The sequence below is a fragment of the Didymosphaeria variabile genome (assembly GCF_027946475.1).
Source record: "Didymosphaeria variabile strain IMI 356815 chromosome Unknown scaffold_3, whole genome shotgun sequence".
Taxonomy (NCBI): Eukaryota; Fungi; Ascomycota; class Dothideomycetes; order Pleosporales; family Didymosphaeriaceae; genus Didymosphaeria; species Didymosphaeria variabile.
The window spans coordinates 1,634,668-1,653,769 of NW_026611622.1; the positions used below are offsets into that span (position 1 = coordinate 1,634,668).

The following is a 19,102-nucleotide window of genomic DNA, read 5'->3' on the forward strand; positions in this document are numbered from 1 at the left end:
GCCGCCACGGCGCGCGAGCGAGTGTAGGTGGAGAATCGCGAGAGAAAGTGTTTAAAAAGGAGACAGTTATTTAATGGTAGCGAGCAAAACTGCGGGGTGTTGCTTGTAGCGTAAAGCGGAGCTTGGTTGAGCTTGTGTGGTCGCTTGCCGGGTGGAGTGAGCCTCGTGTGCTAAAATGGTGACGTCGCGGGCCCAGAGCGAGGAAGGTGGGGTTCATACCGCGGAAGGCGTGCATGTGTACTGTGACACGTGCGGGCGTGCCTACCTAGGTACCTAGGTATCATAGGAACATATTTGTGTGTCAGGTATTGGTATGCTCACTTGTACGAGACAAGCTAACCTGTGAGCAGGGGAGAAGTGAGATCAGAGCATGAATTAAGCGTGCCAATAAGGATAGCAGCAACGAAGCTATCTAGGTCTCCTCTAGGTCGGGCATGCCATATCAAACTTTTCTTGGCCAGGTGGCCAATATCAATTCGTCGGCCGATTTACTCCCACACATGCTTCTACTCATACATCGAGTTACCGCGAAAAGTAGCTATCGCCGCCGTTCTTTCTGCGGCCATTCGGTTTCATCTCCAGTGCGCCGTCCAGACTCGCTTCGAATTCGCCACCGTCAAACTCATTCGAATCGCCGCTCTTGATTCTGGTCAACTGGTCGCTGACATAGTGAGCAACATGTTGGTCCATCTCCTGCTTCCGTTGGAGCGCATCTGCATCGAGATACCCGATCGAATTCGTGCGGTTGAGTGACGCCTTTTCAGGCTCGTCATCATCGCCGTTGGCCGATCCCTCCCAATTGCCGATACTACGGCTAGTGGATGATCGGCGGAGGTGATGAGGCTTCTTCGGCTTGCCCGCCGTGCTCCAAATGTCATCGAAGTAGTGGGCGGCTGCGGCCGTTGGCGTACGCGGTGTCTGAGGGAGACGACAGGTCATGCTGAAGTGTGTTAGCGAGCGTTGATATGAGAGGGGCAAGCTAGCTTACCCAGTATCGTGAATCATCTTTGCGACCAAACCTGTCCAACCACATTGATGACTTGCGCCAAGACCGCGGCCGGTATCTCCATCGAAGAACTCATGGAACCACAAATAGTCTTTCCAATTAGGGTCAAAGTCCAGCATCTGGTTGCCGTCATTGATGGCTCGTCTACCGTCATCATTGCGGGCGAAAAGATGCTGGAGACGATGCTGCAACTCCTCGGCAACGTGACCGAGATGCATGTAATCGCCGGACCCAGTGGGGCATTCGACCTTCAAGTTGTTGCCATAGTAAAGGAAAAATCGCTGGCAAGATTCAATGAGGAGACAGTTGACGGCCATCCAGATCGGTCCTCGCCAGTTACTGTTGCCACCAAATAGTCCACTGTCTGAGTCGCCAGGGAGATAGCTGACTTGATAGCGTTGGCCGTTTACATCCATCGAGTACGGGTGATCCTTGTGATATTTGGACAAGGAACGAATGCCATGGTCTGCGAGAAACTCGCTCTCGTCCAGCATCCTTGTCATGATCCTCTTCAGACGGTCTTCATTGACGAGGGACAGGAGGAGACGATCACCTTGACCGCGCTTCTTCATCGATGCAATGTTGCGATCTGCGGTTTCTTTGCGGTTATTGATGAACCAGTTGAGCCTCCTCTTGAAGCTGGGGAATTGATTGATGACTTCAGGCTCGAGGGTTAGGGTAGAGTAGAGAGGGATAAGGCCGACCAAAGACCGAACTGGCATTTGATGGCTCCAGGGACCACCCCACGAAATGGCATCGTAGTAAAATCCGTCTTCCTCATTCCACAGCGGCTTCGCTTCACCGCCAGATCGGTACTGCATTGCATCGCTGATCATGATGAAGTGCTCGAAGAATTTTGAAGCCATGTCTTCGTAGATGCGGCGGCGCTTCGCAAGCTCAAGACAGATATTGAGCATGTTCAAGCAATAGAATCCCATCCATCCCGTGCTGTCTGCTTGTTCGAGCACACCGCCGGTCGGTAGCGGATCGGAGCGATTGAAGATACCGATGTTGTCCAGGCCTAGGAAACCACCTTCGAAGATGTTCTTGCCATCCGCATCCTTGCGATTCACCCACCAGGTGAAGTTGAGCATTAGCTTTTGGAAAACGCGCTCTAGGCAGTCGTAGTCCTCGCGACCGTACATCTTGCGCTCGATCTTGAAAACCCTGTATAATGCCCAGGCATGCACAGGCGGATTCACGTCGCCAAAGTTCCATTCGTAGGCAGGTAGCTGGCCATTGGGATGCATATACCATTCACGAGTGAAAAGGTCTAGCTGCTTTTTGGCGAAGTCTGGATCAATCATGGCCAGCGGGAGGCAGTGGAAAGCGCTGTCCCATGCAGCGAAGAACGGATATTCCCACGAGTCGGGCATAGACAGAATGTCGTCCAGGTACATGTGCTTCCACTCTTTGTTTCGTATAGCCTTTCGGCCCGGAGGAGGTGGTGGCATGCCTGGATCGCCATTCGCCCACTGATCCCAAATGAAGTGATAGTATTGCTTGCACCAGAGCATGCCGGACAAAGCCTGGCGCTGGATGTTGCGAAGGTCATCTGCCATTGGCATGGGGCTGATTCGGTAGTAGAACTCGTCCGCCTCGGCGCGACGTTGTTCCATGATATCGTCAAAGAGCTCCTCGTCGATGTAGCCATCGTAGCGTTTCGAGAAGCGGAAACGCACGACAGCGCACTCGCCTGGGGCAACGCCGTCGCCCTCATCGAAGGCGTACCATGCAGCAGTCTTGGTGCCGAAGCTGTCGGGATTCACAGCATCTTTCTCGTCATCAACGATGCGGCGATGGATACCGTCTTTCACGTAAGGTGTTTTATTCTCTCCACCCCATAATTTCTTGTAGTTGGTCTCATTCTCTGTGAATAGCAGCTCGGGTTGCACATCGTCCCCGCTTGGGCCGATACCCGGAGAAGGCGATAGCTGGAAATAACGCTCACCGAGCTTGTGGTGTTTGGAGACTGCGGTAGTCTCGCCTAGCTTGCGGATAGATGGACGCTTCTCGGGCTCCTCGTGTCCCCAAGACCAAGTGTTGCGGAACCACACGTGCGGCACAATGTGCAATGGTGCAGGTTCGGGTCCGCGGTTGTACGCTGTGACACGGCATAGTATCTCCTCAGGATTATCGGCCTCCTTTGCTGTCTCGATGAAAATATCCCAGTATTTGTTGTCATCGAATACGCCAGTATCGATCATGTTGTATTCACGCTCAAGCCTGCTACGCTTTGCGTTTTCCTTGATGAGGTCTTCGTACGGGAACTTGCGCTGAGGGTATTTGTAGAGATACTTTGTGTATGAATGCTGCACTCGCGTTAGTGATATGCATGTATGCATCCATGTTTACGTACCGTTGGTGTGTTGTCCAGGTGGAAGTGGCATTCCTTCAACGACTCGCCGTGGTTGCCCTGCGGGTTTGACAAGCCAAACAAGCGCTCCTTGAGAAAGTCACTGTTCCCTGTCAGCAACGATTTGTTCCAAAAGAGCGGTTGACCTCACTCCTTCTCATTCCAAAAGGCGAAGCCAATGTTCTGTAGCCCATGCGAGTCGGATATGCCAGCAATGCCGTCCTCGCCCCATCGAAAAGCTCGTGAGCGCGCCATATCGTGAGTAAAGTCTATACAGGTTAGCCAGTGTTGCGCTTGAGGTCCAATTGCGCTTACGGCTCCATGCGTCACCGTCGTGGCTGTAGCGGGGTTAGCAGAGGCCAATGGAGGGTCGATAAGGACTCACGAGTAGTCTTCGCGAACTATAGGATGTTAGCTTTGACATTCCAGAGTGCGGATTGTAGGAGCTTACCAGTTGCCCACTGTCTCTCGGCAAGATAAGTACCCCATTTCTTCCAGTAGGCGGTACGTTCGCGATCCTGCTTGAGGCGTTTCTCCTCCTCGCAGAGGTATTCCTGATTCTCAATGAGAACCATAGCGACTGTCTGTGCCCTTGCGGTATCTGCGGTTTGTCGTCAAACGATGGACTGGTGGTGGCGCTGCAAAGAGAAAGTCGATTATCGCTAGCGAAATATAGCGGTCAATAGGCAGTCAGCCAGACAAGAACAGAAGATGCAAAGGAATGATCAGACGAAACAATGGGTATAGACTGCTAGAGTAGGGTGCGGAGGGACAAGGGGTCGGGAGGATGGAGGAGAAGAGGGGAGGAGAGGTAGACAGAGACAGCGTTGGTGTTGGCTTCTGGAGCCGAGCGCGCCTTCTTCACGATGCATGCAGGAAGCTGCGATTGATGTAATTTGTGGCTCGTGCAGCGCGACGCTTATCGGCTCTACCCACGGAACGGGTCTGGCTCAGTTTCGCGGCCCACAGTGCGGCTCGACACGGGTGAGCCTCCAAGCTCTAGGCCAGACCGTTGAAGAGGTTGTTCTTGACCGTCCCGACTGCCCTCGCAAGTTACGCGCCCATGTCCGCCGCGAATGCATGCAGCCACGTGCGGCGCTGCAGCAAGAGCCCGGATACCGAAATTTCTTTTGTTGCGGGAGATTTTGGAAGACTGGAAGGTTTCCTCAACAAGGCAATTCGAAAAACCCCAGCACGTGGAGGATCGGCGATTGGGGTGCGGGGCCAATCACTCTCAACAAGCACACCATGACCATTGGACATGCACGACCCTCTTGTTCTCTCAGGCCAAACCCATCTTCATCCTCATCGGAATCTGCATGGTCAAACTTGAAAGCGCACTTTCTCACGTTTTCCACGTCTTCAGGTGTACAGCAGATACCAAGTGTGGCCGTCTCAAGCTACATCAGACCATAGCAACGTGGGCATGGCCTACCAAGACAAGACCGTCTACATTGGCTCGACCATCGCGATTTGCTCTGGCTTTGTATGCTCCTTCGCAGCACATCATCTGCACTAATGCTTGAACATTTCCAAGCTACCATAACGGCTCATGACGTCACGCGTTCCCCACGCTCCGGGGCCACCGCCAATCTCGAGCTTTAGTCGTGGTCGACGTTTCAAGCTCTAGACGCCAATAGTCCAATGTCCCAGAGACCAACGAGACACACTGAAACTTGCAGATTCCCTTTGAGACTCGGACTTTGAATTTAATCACGACCAATTCCTTTCGCCATGAAAAAATGTCGCCTCGCCGCGGGAGCACATGCCATCATGCAACCTTCGTTATCACGTCACGCTGATAATGCCGCTTCCCATCATTCCGCTTAGACAAAAAAGTACCTCGCTTGGACCACTTGCCTCGTACCATCTCTCTTATTTCTCCTGCATCATGGAATTCTTCTCCATTCCTGCAGTTTCGAAATACTGCTCGCCGCCACATGGACTCTCTCCTGCACTCATACTCCATCAACCTTGTACTCTTTGCAGCTTCCCTTTACATTGTCGTTGGTGCGTTCTATAGATTCTTCTACAGTCCGATTTCGCGATACCCAGGGCCTCGGTTAGCGGCATTGACCTTTTGGTACGAGTTCTACTACGATGTCGTTTGCAAGGGGCGGTTTTCATGGAAGATACAAGAGCTACACCAACGCTACGGACCGGTAGTACGAATCAATCCGCAGGAGTTACATGTGGCAGATCCAGCTTTCTACGACTCTGTATACGTTGGGCCTGGAAGACGGACCGAGAAATGGGAGTACAGTGCACGCATGTTTGGCACGACCATGGCGGCGGTTGGGACGACTGGACATGAGCTGCATCGTATCAGAAGAAGTGCATTGAACGGATTCTTCTCGAAGCGCGCTGTGACGAACATTGCTCCAACGATTCAAGAGCTAGCTCATCACGGGTGTGACTTGGTAAGGAGAAGAGGAGCAGAGGGTCGCGAACTGAACTTGCGCAACTTCTTCTTTGCATTTTCAGCCGATGTTGTAGGTCAGGTTGCTTTTGGGAGCAACTACGGTTTGCTGGATAAAGAGAGCTTTGAACCTGGGTGGCAAAAACTCATGATGGTGTGTCCCTTCTCCCGTCCATCGTTATTTGAAGGCTAACCCTTCAAGGACCTAAGTAGCGGTACCCATCTCATGAAACAGTTCCCATGGGCTTATCACCTGCTTAAAACAATCCCCCCAGGTCTAGTGTCACTGTTCCACCCGCCCGGTACGCGTCTCTTCAACATACGCAACGACATCAAACTCAAGATCGAAGAAACTAGGAAAACGCTGGACTACGAAAAGGTCGACGAGGAAAAGGGTATCCAACACAGCACGTCTTCACGAACGGCTTTACATACGCTCCTTACATCCTCGTTACCAGCGCCTGAGCTTCAAACCCCTCGCCTAGAAGACGAAGCCTTCACCCTTCTCGGCGCCGGCACAATCACCACTGCGCACACTCTAACAACCATCCTTTACCATGTCCTCGCCAATAGCACCATCAAGTCTCGTCTAGAGTTCGAATTATCCTCCCTCGAATCCACCTTTCCACCCGGAACCTCGCGACCCTCCCTAGCCGACCTAGAAAAATTACCCTACCTCCAAGCCATCACATCCGAAGGCCTCCGCCTCAGCTTCGGCGTTTCCCACCGCCTCCCCCGCATATCGCCCGACACTACATTGCATTACTCCGGCTCCTTCAATGACCGAGAATACAAGTACACCATCCCGCCCGGCGTTCCCATTAGCATGACACCTATGTTCATGCATCTCAACCCCCATAACTTCCCTAATCCGCACACATTCGATCCTTCGCGCTGGCTCTCTTCACGCTCTAGCTCCAATGATGCCGGGGAAGAGGAGGAAGAGCTGAAGAGGAGGAAAACGTATCTCGTACCTTTCAGCAAGGGGACAAGGGCTTGTGCGGGGATATGGTTGGCGTATGCGGAGTTGTATGTTATGATAGGTGCGTTGTTTGGGGAGAAGGGCGTGGGGAGGAGGATGGAGTTGTTTGAAACAGGCGCTGAGGATGTGGAATGCGCACATGACTTTTTCAATCCTTCTCCTCGACTAGACTCGAAGGGTTTGAGGGTGGTGCTGAAGGAGGAAAAGTCTAAGTGACGGAAGCACCAACCAGATATCATATGCTTTCGCAACAACATGGCAATAACCCAATTAGGAATTCTATTTCCAGAAACAAAACCGCAGCGCCTATCATGCTGGGCCTTAGTCTCCTTCTTTCCTCACACCAGCCCAGAACCAATGGAATAAAGAGGCAAAGCAAAAGCAAAAGAAAAAGGAAAGCTGCGAATTAAACGCAGAATGTAAGACAATCGAGATCGAGTGACTCAGCCGAGGTTTGAACTCGGGACCTTCAGTGGCCTAACTAGATGTTAGACTGACGTGATAACCAACTACACCACCGAGCCGAACTGTGATTGGATAGAAAGATTTGCATTTCGAAAATACATATATGTGTTCAAAAAAGTATGTCGAGTTCTACATTTCCGTGAAATCCGAGAGAAGCTTTGTAACAAGCTGCGGAGGTGCATCGTATGTGAGCACGACTCGTTCCGAAATTCTATGATCGCGGGGTTGAAAACGGCAAGCGACGCTAGGTTGGAAGAACGTTCAATTCCGCATCTGATTCATACACTCCATATCTCCCGTAATGAACAAGGGAACAGGAAACTGAAAATAACCAATGCCGCGCGCATCTAATTAATGCAATGTAGGATGCCACTTCAGAACGCCTCTTCCTCATGCTATCGCGAAATCATGTCCGTGATGATACCGAAGCCACCTGTGGTATACCGTGAAACGCCGTGTGATGCAAACAGTTGTCATGCTAATTCCCCGTGCTCTTCTTCTCAATTTCCGCGCTCACGCCTGGGTTTCCTGCTACGGCGAGCCCTGAGCGAGAGGTGTGGGCGCAGGCGGACTCCCTGCTTTCCCTATGCTAAGCTTGAGCTTCTTTGCCTTGGGCGCACCATCCTCGGACCCCTCACGCTCACGCTTTTCGGATATGTTGCTGTCTCTGCGCTCGGAACTGGGAGTACTAGTTTTAAGCTTGATCTTTACGCCGCTGCCGCTAGGTGTGCCCTCTTTAGACGCTTTCTCTCGATCCGCTTTCTTCACGTACGAACTCTTCGTTTTCTTCTTCTTCTTTTCGGGAGTGTCGTCGCCTTCGTCGTCGTCGGCGTTGTCGCGTAGATTCTTCACGGGGCTGATGCCTTTCGCTTTGGACTTTGGTATCGGGCCGTCACCTTGCGAGCCGGGTGCTGGCGTGCCCATGCGGCTGCCCAGCGGAGTGTTTCCTACGCCGCTGCTGTTGCCGTTGACACCAGAAATTTTAGCCATGGCAGCGCGAGAGCTCTGGCGTCCGCTGATGCCTAGACATTTGTCGAGGTGGTGTGCGAAACGTGTTATGAGGAGACTGCGTTTGCACTTCGGGCACGTGTGCCAGGGTATGTAGCTGGCGGGCTTACCACCAGTGTTGAGTTTGATCTCTTTGCCCTGCGTCCCGTCGCCAGCGTTCATGTCGGTATCCTGCGACCCAGGCGTCCCCACGCTCTCCTTGTCCGCTTGCTTTTGTTGTTGCTTGAGTAGTTCGCGCTCCTTCTTGCTCTTAGCCATATCCGTCGGGAACGGGTTCCCATACACATCGTGCCCCGAGCGCTGCACCCATGGATACAACATGCAGTACTCGCGCGTCAGGTCTGGCTGCTGCATTCCTTTGCCCATAATAGGGTGCATTAACCGCGGCAGCTTGCAATGCGGGCATATGATTTCTGGTGTGGTCTTGAGGGGGTTTCCTTTGAGGAAGACACGCCCGTTTTCGTAAAGCGCCGCATTGGTTTCGGCGGTCGGCAAGGATGGCTGCGTCGATTGCGCGTTCTTCTGCGAGGGCGGCTCGAGGTTTGCCAGGGCGAGAGATTCGGCGGATGTGGCGGCGGATTGCATGCGCAGCTGTTTCTCGGTGCGGTGGCACGAGAGCGCGGTCTGGTATATTACGTTGTGGATGAGCGACTCAAGAACGTCACGAGTCTGTATTGCGCGAAAGGCGTTAGCAATGGCTCTCTCCAGCATCGCTCCAGCATGCAGCGTGCAGGGCTAGTAGCCTACCAGATCCTCGAGCATGCCGGGCGCCAGCGTCACAGCGGCGGTGCCGTCGCCCTCGTGGCCGTCCGCCGGTATGTCCTCAGACATGGTGGGTGGTTGTGTCCTTGTGCTAGCACATCAAACCGCTGGGTGAACTGGTCCTTGGCCCTGAGACAGTTGGCAGATGAAAGTAGCTAGGGGGATCAGATGCGGAGTTTAGCACTCCCGCCCGCCACGCGACCCTCTGGTAGGGCTGAGCTGACTAACCACCAGGCTACTCGCCATACTTCTCTTTCGAAGAACTACACACCGATCCAAGGAACTACGGGATGGGTCTCCCAAGAAGACTATCGAATTAATTCCTGTTCATTTGGCTACATCCGACTCCTCTGGCTTCATCCATCAACAAGCCACGCTAAGAATTGACCAACAACATTGCCTTACCTTCAGAGCGAAAACAGATACACTGCTCTGTCTTACTGTTGGGGCGGGCCGAATGAAAATTTACCGGCCATACTAGATGGACATCAATTTTTGTCAACTCGAAGTCTCCACGGGGTGCTCCTTGCAATCGCCCCCCATCGCGCTGATCTTGTCGGAAATTATATGTGGAATGAGATGATAAGCATCAATCAACAAGGTAACGAGAAAAAGGCGCAAAAAGTCTCCCAGATGTGGCATGTCTTCCAACAAGCGCAGCCTATGGTCTTCTAGCTTAGTCCGGAGGATGAGAGAGAAGAATCACTATTCGACGCCAATGACAAGTTCAGGGAGATAGAGAGCAAGCATTTGAGACTACAAGTATATGAAGATCATTTGGCTGAGGATGAAGTCCATCAGCGCTATAGCGCAGCAGTGCTTGAAGCTCAGCTCAAAGGGACGAAAGATCTGGCCGATTCAAGATCGTGTTCGGCCCATCAGAAGGCTGGCCGCGTATACTTTTCCATGGTCTGGATGATTACAGAATGTCTACCAGCCTCTGAGCTGTCTTCGCCTGCGGAGGGTTTTTCTGTATGTGAAGGGACCTGTGGTGCTGCACCAAGCAAGCTTTCTTGCCGGTCCTCAGTCAAGAAGTCCCAGTTTCGGCCAAAATCCGCTACGAGAATGGCGATCAATTTCGAAATTAGGACGACGAGCCTCATGAGCTTTACGATCTTTTCCTGTTCGTAAGATGTTCCAAACATTACTGCCTTGCCCGGCGTACCGATGTACGGGATCACCTGCATGCAATGCTCGGACATCCATGAATCAGATGTATATATCCGCAACGTCGATTGAGAGTCGACTATTCTTTTATAAATGAAGAGTTGTGCATGGAAAGCGTCCCCTGGGTTGATGAGGTATGCCGACCAATGTGGTGCGACGCGCCAGGCGTTCCCCAAAACGTCGTTTCGTATATATTAAGATTGCTTCATAAAACCTAGAGACCCCTGACACTAAAGCCTTTCAGTCATTACTTCGGTCTCAAGGTGATTGGATTTGGGATCCAACTTCTGCGCGCCTTGTGTTGTTGCCCAGCCGCAGGGTAGTGGACTATCCAGGGCCAGTCCTGCAGCGTCTCGTAACCCTTGGGATTCAAAGTGATCCATCCAGCTTTCGAGGAAGGATATCAACGATCAACATCCGACGGAGTGATCAACAGATGGAGTGAGTAATTGAAGCGTTTGCTCTTGTGTTATGTTCCTGGGAGTCCTTCCACCTTCCCAGTTCGTTGAAGGATTTGTGCTCTATGACTGATCGCCCCTCCTCTTCTCTCTTTTATTTTCGTTCCCCCACTGTATCTCCAAACTCTGCCACCATTGTGATTAGATTTCTAATTTCATTGGATGGTACACAAACGAAGACTTGTCATGTGGCACCCCACGGCAATGCGATGCATAATACCTTTCCTAAATTTGGGCCTAGTAATGCGGGATCGGTTAACAGTAAGTTTTTATTTGTACCCTCTTCTCTTGAACACGACTTTTTTGTTATGTTATTTCTAGAAAAGATCTGGTTAGAAAAATCAGGTCACCTCAATCCTGTTCCGTCAAGGCACATTTCTACTTTCTGGTTCGGTCACGTTTTCTCTCCCCTTTCAAGACGTCATTGCTTGTTTCATCCCGTTACTGTCGACGAGATCTCTATTACTGCACGAAAAACATCACATACTGTATGTCATGAGACAGAATTGGTACCTGATTTGGCGAGTCGTAAGGCTTCGCTCCTAAATTGTATGCGGTGACTATCCTACATGCTCCCCATTCCATCCAACTATCTTACACGTGCGGCGTGACCCCCCTGGCCATCCCTAGACTCATGAAACATATAAACAAGGAACGGGCGAGCCTCATAGCTAGCGTCAGGGAAAGGGTAGAGCGGTTGATGATCCCTCTTGCGAAGCCGATGCCAGCTTGGTCATGAAAGATCGTATAATGAGCGTCGGGGTATAGAACAAGGGAAGGTCAAAAGCTAATGAGGTAGACTTCGAAAGGTTTGGTGCGGGCTACGGCCGTTAAAAGGAGATGCGGAAGTTGGAAGCTGGCAAGGAAATGAGAACAAAAAAATATCAAGCCCAATAGGCAGACCTATCGCCAAAGCTGGATGATTTTGGGGACCTCGCACCCAGGTTGAGTGGTTGAGGTACGAGGCCGGGCGACAGCATCATCGGCAGCATTGCCTCGTCTTGCGCCATGGTCAGATACTGCGGCACGTTTTGGTGCCCGGGCAGTGGCGTTATGGGTAACGGCTTGTGGAAGAGCGGCATGCGTGTTGCCCGCTCTTGTATTCCTGAATGTTGCTGGCTTGACTCCAATGGACCCAGGACAGCCATATTTTCTGGAAGGCGAGGGAGTCTGGGAATGACAGGGCTGGAAGGCGACATGCGGAGCGGGTTCATAGGATGCTGGTGGCCGTTACTTAGATTGAGTTGACGTGCAGTGTTGTGCACTGGCTGAGGCATGCTATGATAGTTGGGCAGAGGCTGCAGCTCTGTTTCGGTGGGCATGTGGAGGCGGCTGCTGTTGCTGCCCGTTCGAGAATGAGCAGATCTGCTACCTGTGCTTGCGTAGTTCGCGCTGACGGATTGGGAACGGTTGGGCGCTGTGGTACTGTACAGTAGACCTGTGCTGCCGGACCGAGAATGGCTCCTGCTCGCTGAGCTAGAATGACTTCGACCTTGACTAGCGGCACTACCGGATCGAGGATGACTAGGTTCCTTGACAGAGTTTGCAGTATACGGTCGGCTGCTTGCGGAGTGGTACCGCATGTGTTTCGGTTGCTCCGCGTCGTGCCTGTATGTATTCGTGTATTGGGAGCCCTGTGGGAAGTACGCTGGCATCATAGCGGCGAGTAGTGGGCGCATAGATGGTAGGGAGGCGCAAATGATACCAACGTTCGTCTCAATCGCCGACAGCATGGCTGCAGGCGGATTATCGAAAGTAGGGTCGGTTGAGTCTGAGATAGATACTAGAGTCCGCAGTCGAATGATCGATACTAGACATACACTGCTCTTTGTTAGTACATGGATGAAGTCTATTGGTAGATGATGCTTACACTCCCCCCAAGCCCGAATACGACAATGAGCGCCTTCTTCTGCCTGTTGGGGATGCCGAGGCTCTTCAATACCGTGATCGGGAGGAACAGAATGATAACGTCTTGCGCAATGTTGACGGCGGCGTTCGAAAACCAAACAGCTTCCTGGTTCAGGCACTGTCCGTTGGCGACAGTTTTGTCCCAGAAGAATTCGACCGGGAAGCAGAGAAAGATACTCCCCATCAATGTCCAAAGTCCATACAGTACAACGAAACCCATGACGACAAAGCATGCAGTCCGAAATCGAGGGACTGGAAATACCCGCATGTACTGCGTCAGAATCGAAATCTTCGTGGCCGTCAACGCAAGGTTGTAGATCCAGACACTAGCCCAGAAAGCCTGAGTATACTGTCAGCCAGTGATGACCGCATACGGGCGACCTCGTTACCTTCAAGGAGTCCGTCATCATAGCCGGTGTCAACTCTTGTATATGTTTGCCCAGCCCATTTTGAATCTGAAGAGCAATTGTAACTGTCAGGCCAATGGACAAAATCTGACAGACAACGTTAGATTAGGCCTACAGTGATGTACTTTTACACTTACCATAGCAAAAGAAATCCAAGCGTCCTCAGCGCCTGCCTTGTGAAGAAGTAGTCCTCTGGTGAACAAGCGAAGGAACACGATGAGCCCAGCAATCAGCGTGAAGACTAAAACGACTGTATTAAGCATCGTCTGCGCCATACCAGCTGGCGAGGAAGCCATTCAAAAGAAGCGAAAGGCTTGATGCCAGCACCATTCAAAAGAAGCGAAGGTAAAAAGAGCTACCACAACCCCAACACCTCATCGTTGGTGAGCCCAAAGGAACATCCAAAAGCAAAAGCGAAGAACGAGCGGGAATTCAGGCACAGAGAAACAACATCAGGACGGACAGCGGGAAAGCAGACAGATAGCGGGCGACGGGCCGGTCACTGAAGCAGCTACCCACTGCTCTGGAACAGTTTCTCGTGATCTTGACGTCGATTGGAGTATGCACGGGCCTTCACATTACCCCTGCAGGTGCTCTGGCATGTAGGGGTAGCATGCTTGAGGCGTCACGTACTCCGCCGTGCCTGTATGATCGCTCTAAACCGTGCGACAATATTTGCAGGAGATATGAAGTCTGCAAACGCTACCAAGTCTCTATTGGAAGACGTCGAGAAACAATCGGATGCGACGAGAACAACGCAGAAACGGCGCCTAGGCACGTTTGAAAGCTGCACTTGTCAAAACCTCGTGGCCGCACAGCGCGTACAGTGCCGGTGCTTTAGCGCTCACGAATTCTTCCAGGAGTGCATTCGTGCTGGAGCCAAGGGTTTCGGGTGGAAATTGGTGGTCGGCAAAGACAAGATGGATGCGGGTGAAGTGTTGCATCTCGCCAACTGGATGAGGAAGCGCTATGCCCAATCTTTTCGGAGAGACGGATCTCGCATCTCTTCACAGTTTTGTGCACCCTTTCATTGTTTCTTCGAACCCTTGCTTATATTGCATCCTTCTATCGTCGGAACGTTTCGCAGAATTAGGAGGATGGCGAGACGTCAGAATATGCGACAGGCAATGTGTGATCGACTGGAAGCGAGCCACCTAAAACGGCCCCTCAACACCTGAAACCATGGCACGAACCGACCGATGATCACAACGCAGGCCACGACAACACACCGTCCTGGCAAGACCGACCCCAGCTTCATTGACGGTAAACGATTATATGGTCCGCTATCAAGCTGGCACCTCCACGAACCTGGCGCAGGGCACAGAGCATTTTTCTGGAGGGGCATTCCTTGATGTATGCTCTACCCAGGGAAGGGGTGGCGGCAGGTGGAGGCATAGCGCGCACGTTCTGGAACTCATAGCCTTCCTTTACCTGCTGCAAGCGACATACTTATCTTCGATGGAGCTAACAATGCCGTAATCATATTGCATCTTCGGACCACGCCGGTCAGCAACCATTGGGAGCATGCATACGTTGTGGGCCGCTCTCGAGAAATATATAGTCAAAACGCAAATGATCGTACATTCGTAACACCTATCTACGTTGGGCCCGACTTCCCACCTATGAGTCATGGTTCACGGCTCCGCTTACCAACTCCTCTAACCTCGATTACGGCTTTTTACAACTCTGGGTTTTCATCCACAAGAGGTGCTAGCCTCTCCTTAAGATCCTCGACGCTTAGCTCCTCACCGTTCCAGTACATCTTCTTCAACCCCTCGGTCTTCGGTGGGATCAAAACATCGGACACGACTTGAATGACACCGTCACTAGCTACGCCGTCGTGAATGGTCACGCGTGAGAACGCATTGATCCTGATCTCGACGAAAGGCCCATATCTTGCGCTGTCAACAGACAGGTACTTGTCCTCGAGGACAGTGGGCAGATCAACATGAAAATGTCGGTAGTCGTCAGTCTTCTGCTCATCGTCCCCGGACTGGTCAAAAAATGCATCAGAGTACAATGTCTGATCGACGACGATGTGGTACTCGAGAAGGGCCTTAAGGTACTTGAGGCCGTACTGGCTGAACAAGAAGGCGTTGGCCCTGGGACCGAGCTTCTTGAACGCGAAGTTCGAAGGAGCGAAGAAAGTTCCACCCTGATGGGGATAATCGGTACTATTGATCTTATCGAAGAGGCCAGTTTTGCCGAGGGCAAGCTCCAAGGTGCTGAACTCTCCCGGAAGAAGATCGATGATAGTAGCGACCTGCGGCGGAGGCACTATGATGTGGTCTACACCGTGGATGACGCCGTTCGTACCAAAGATGTTAACTGCTACAAGTTTGCTGTAGAAGTTGATGGTGGGTCCCTTCAGGGTCACGCGGACAGTGAGACGCTGCTTGTGGCCAAGATTATCGGGCTCAAGCAGCGTGGGAATCGTGTATGAGTGCAAAACACGGCCAGCTGGGTAGAAGTCGTCGCTGATATGGTACAACAAGACTTTTTCAAGAATCTCCTTCGATGGCTTCTTGCCGTGCTTGGGAATCTTCTCAAAAGCTTCGTCAGTAGGTGCAAACACGGTGTAGTTGGCCTTGGTGCTATTCAGCTTGTCGACGAGATCAGGTAACTCATCGATAAGCTTGGCAAGCTTAGTGGTGTACTTGCTCTTACTGATGAGTTCATACACGGTCTGGTTTGGTTTCTCATGATGCGGAGGATGGTGGGGCCTTCCGCGATGCGGTGGACCATGGTGAGGTGGTTTATCATGTGGAGGCTGGCGTGGATGGCCCGGATTATCAAGGTCCTCATCATAGTCTTCCTCGAAGGACGATCCCTCCAACCAAGACTCAACGTCGCATCCAGTCTCATGTATCTTGTGGTAGGCATCGTCTCCTACATGCATCACACTCTTGGCTGCTTTGGCGAAGGCATCGTCAAGAACATGCTGTGTCTTTTCAAAGGCGCTCCGAGTTTGGTCGGTGAGCTCTCTTCCAGTCTTCTCGATGTTCTGGAAAACATCCGTTTCCGTGATTACGAAGGCGGACGCGAGAGGGAGTAGGGGCAGCACCTGGCTGAACTTCATCTTCGCTAGGAATCAAATCAAAGTCAACGGAGATGAATTAGAGGAGTATCGATTGGGATAAAGGCGCCTCAAGTAGTCGACCGGTCGATGATGCCACCACTGCGTGGCAGTGCGTGCTTAGCGGATCTCTCGGCTGAGGTACAGGCCACGGACGAAATACGTGGATACGCGAATATACGTCGCGACGCGAGCGACACGAGTGCGGAGCGACAATGGTACTCGGTGACTGTTGATGAAAGTGGCAAGACGCGACAGCAAATGCCAGAACTACACTCTATGTGCTTCTTGAGCAGAGACGGTACAACGAGCTCCGAGCTCCAGGCTCCAGGGCGTCGTCATCCTCCTCGGCACGGCGTTCGAACAAGATGATCCGTGTATGACGACAGAGGGGTAAGCGCTGTGGCCACTGGCGTCGCAGCGTCGTCGATGGCTACAACAACGACAGTCTGCTTTGTAGCAGTGATATGTGTAAACAGCGTGATCATGGACATCGACATGCTTGCTTCCGAAGCGCCCAGGCAGCTGGGAACGAGACCTCGGGAGCTGCACGGTCACGTGGAGACCATCTGGCCGGAGCGGATCATCATTGACCCCTGCAGGCATGCGGGAGCTATCGAGCTAGCGCGAAGCTGCGTCATGATCAAGGCTCTCCACAGTTGGATATAATGCCATCTCGATCTGCCCGTAGCCGACGTTCTAGAGACTGAAAAAGGCCTCATCTGGTTGAAACAAGTCTTTCATAGACTGCTCTGAGCTGACCAAGCCTGCTAAGCTTTCCATCACGTAACAGCGCGCGATATCGGTACGCAGGTTTGATGCTTCCCGGAAGCTGGGCGCTGTCTCAATTGGTCCCTCACCTGTGCCTGGGCCCACATGAGCCATCATTGTCACCCGAATTCAAGCTTTCACAAGCCTCGTTAAGCTTCGAACCCCAGTCACATTCCACAAAACCCACCGAGATGCACTCCACCATGCAACTACCGACGCTTCCGTCACCGTCACCCCATTACATCATCGGCATGCCTTTATTTACTACCTGCTTGCCCGATCGTCCAGACGAAACCCCGCCTTCTCTACAACATTGATCCTCTGTTGTAATAGTACTTGAACACTACGCGACAAAATGGCTCTCGCAAGACATGTTGATCCCGATGAGCTGATTAAGTCCCTCCACGACCATCCTATTCACAAAGCCAGCCGTAACAAAGACCGCTTCACCTCTCACATTACGCCGTATTCCAGCCGCTACGCGAGCTCGACAGAGCTATCCAAATTCCAGATTCCCCATGATGGAGCTCCGGCGGAGGTCGTTCATCAATTGCTCAAAGATGAGCTCGACTTGGATGGCGTAAGATAGATGTAGCCATAGTTTGGGTGTTTTGCTGACCGGATGAAGCGTCCGCAATTGAATCTGGCGTCTTTCGTCGGAACATATATGGAGAAAGAGGCAGAGCAGCTCATGGTCGAGAACCTCTCCAAGAACATGAGCGATGCCGACGAGTATCCCGCCATGATGGATATGCATGGCCGGTGCGTTTCAATCCTCGCTCACCTCTGGGGCGTTCAGAAGGGCGAAAAGGCTATTGGGTCTGCGACGACTGGCTCAAGCGAAGCAATCCACCTGGGCGGTCTGGCCATGAAGCGCCGCTGGCAAGAGAAAAGGACGAAGGAAGGAAAGGACACACTGAAGCCCAACATTTTGATGGGCTCCAACGCTCAGGTAGCTTTGGAGAAATTCGCTCGCTACTTCGAGGTAGAGGCTCGCATTCTGCCAGTATCCGCCAAGTCAAACTACCGATTGGATCCCGAACTTGTGAAAGAAAACATTGACGAAAACACCATTGGTGTTTTCGTGATTCTGGGTTCTACCTACACCGGTCACTACGAGCCAGTGGAAGAAGTTAGCAAGATTCTTGATGAGTACGAGAAGAAGACGGGTGTAGACATCCCGATCCACGTCGATGTAAGCTAAAGAACCGTGTCTCGATTGCCTGTTTCTGACTTGACAGGGCGCTTCCGGGGCGTTCATTGCTCCTTTTACACATGCGAAAGCAGGACAGAAGTGGAACTTCGAGCTGCCCCGAGTGAAGTCAATCAACGTCAGTGGACATAAGTTTGGCTTGGTCTACGCTGGTGTTGGATGGATCATCTGGAGAGATGAGAGCTACCTACCTAAGCATCTCGTTTTCGAACTGCACTATCTGGGTGGAACAGAAGAGTCCTACACCTTGAACTTCTCCAGACCCGGAGCGCAGATTATCGCGCAGTATTACAACCTTATTCATTTGGGCTTTACCGGTTACCGGAGCATAATGGAGAACACACTTGCAAACGCTCGGCTGCTGAGTCGCGCGCTGGAGCACACGGGCTGGTACCGTTGTGTAAGTCCTTGAGGCGATACATAAAACGACGTACTGACATCAGACAGGTTAGCGATATTCACCGGAAGAAGGGCGATCACGCGTACGAGAAGGGCAAGGCGCCCTACGACTCTGGCGAGGACAGTGCCGACTACAATGCCGGCCTTCCCGTCGTCGCCTTTACGTTCACCGATGATTTCAAGAAAGACTACCCGCATCTGAAAGAAGATGCAGTGCAAAATCTGATGAGGTCGAAGCAGTACATCATTCCGAGTATGTCTATCCGCAACGAGCATGGTACTCAGCTAACGAGACAGGTTACCCGTTGCCGCCGAATGAAGAGAAGACACAGATTCTTCGCGTCGTCGTTCGTGAAACGCTGTCGTTGGATATGATTGACCGTCTGGTTACGGATCTTTGCAACGTGACGGAGAGCATGATGAACAGTGATGCAGCGGACCTGGCAGCGTGGCAGCCCCAGCCTTCGAGCATCGAGGTACGAATGACGTGCTACCACAAAATTCAGGACCGTGCTGACCGAAGTTCCACCAGAAACAACATGCTTCGGCAGGCCTGCCCTCGCATCAGAAGCATAAGGCGAAGCGACCGATGCACGAGGGGGTGCATCGGAGCGTGTGTTGATGGAAACGCCGAAGACCATGGTACCACAGGCAAGTTTTAGATATATTGTCCCTGCATTTTCTGGCACCATGGAGATGCTGGAC

At 52.1% G+C, this 19,102-nt stretch overlaps 6 protein-coding genes and 1 non-coding gene across 7 annotated transcripts; 3 read left to right on the top strand and 4 right to left on the bottom strand.

The window, feature by feature from the left end:
* Positions 1-522: 522 nt before the first annotated feature.
* Positions 523-3,937, bottom strand: N0V89_003897 (uncharacterized protein; the record flags this gene model as incomplete). The annotated part of the gene is made up of 7 exons (XM_056212693.1): positions 523-940; positions 989-3,318; positions 3,366-3,465; positions 3,514-3,631; positions 3,678-3,700; positions 3,748-3,763; positions 3,814-3,937. The coding sequence occupies 7 exons, from the start codon at positions 3,935-3,937 to the stop codon at positions 523-525; spliced, it is 3,129 nt and encodes a 1,042-aa protein (XP_056073001.1).
* Positions 3,938-5,302: 1,365 nt separating this feature from the next.
* Positions 5,303-6,979, top strand: N0V89_003898 (uncharacterized protein; the record flags this gene model as incomplete). Its single annotated transcript, XM_056212694.1, has 3 exons — positions 5,303-5,372; positions 5,418-5,935; positions 5,984-6,979. The coding sequence occupies 3 exons, from the start codon at positions 5,303-5,305 to the stop codon at positions 6,977-6,979; spliced, it is 1,584 nt and encodes a 527-aa protein (XP_056073002.1).
* Positions 6,980-7,202: 223 nt separating this feature from the next.
* N0V89_003899 lies at positions 7,203-7,287 on the bottom strand. Its single transcript has one exon. It is a non-coding gene; the product is annotated as a tRNA-Val (tRNA).
* Positions 7,288-7,759: 472 nt separating this feature from the next.
* N0V89_003900 (uncharacterized protein) lies at positions 7,760-9,067 on the bottom strand (the record flags this gene model as incomplete). The annotated part of the gene is made up of 2 exons (XM_056212695.1): positions 7,760-8,905; positions 8,984-9,067. The coding sequence occupies 2 exons, from the start codon at positions 9,065-9,067 to the stop codon at positions 7,760-7,762; spliced, it is 1,230 nt and encodes a 409-aa protein (XP_056073003.1).
* Positions 9,068-12,354: 3,287 nt separating this feature from the next.
* On the top strand, positions 12,355-12,943 carry N0V89_003901 (uncharacterized protein; the record flags this gene model as incomplete). The annotated part of the gene is made up of 2 exons (XM_056212696.1): positions 12,355-12,378; positions 12,506-12,943. The coding sequence occupies 2 exons, from the start codon at positions 12,355-12,357 to the stop codon at positions 12,941-12,943; spliced, it is 462 nt and encodes a 153-aa protein (XP_056073004.1).
* A 1,673-nt stretch (positions 12,944-14,616) lies between these two features.
* Positions 14,617-16,017, bottom strand: N0V89_003902 (uncharacterized protein; the record flags this gene model as incomplete). The annotated part of the gene is made up of 1 exon (XM_056212697.1): positions 14,617-16,017. One exon carries the CDS (start codon positions 16,015-16,017, stop codon positions 14,617-14,619), a length of 1,401 nt encoding a protein of 466 aa, XP_056073005.1.
* A 1,123-nt stretch (positions 16,018-17,140) lies between these two features.
* On the top strand, positions 17,141-18,973 carry GAD1 (glutamate decarboxylase gad1; the record flags this gene model as incomplete). Its single annotated transcript, XM_056212698.1, has 6 exons — positions 17,141-17,365; positions 17,414-17,980; positions 18,027-18,398; positions 18,446-18,650; positions 18,695-18,845; positions 18,904-18,973. The coding sequence occupies 6 exons, from the start codon at positions 17,141-17,143 to the stop codon at positions 18,971-18,973; spliced, it is 1,590 nt and encodes a 529-aa protein (XP_056073006.1).
* Positions 18,974-19,102: the final 129 nt, after the last annotated feature.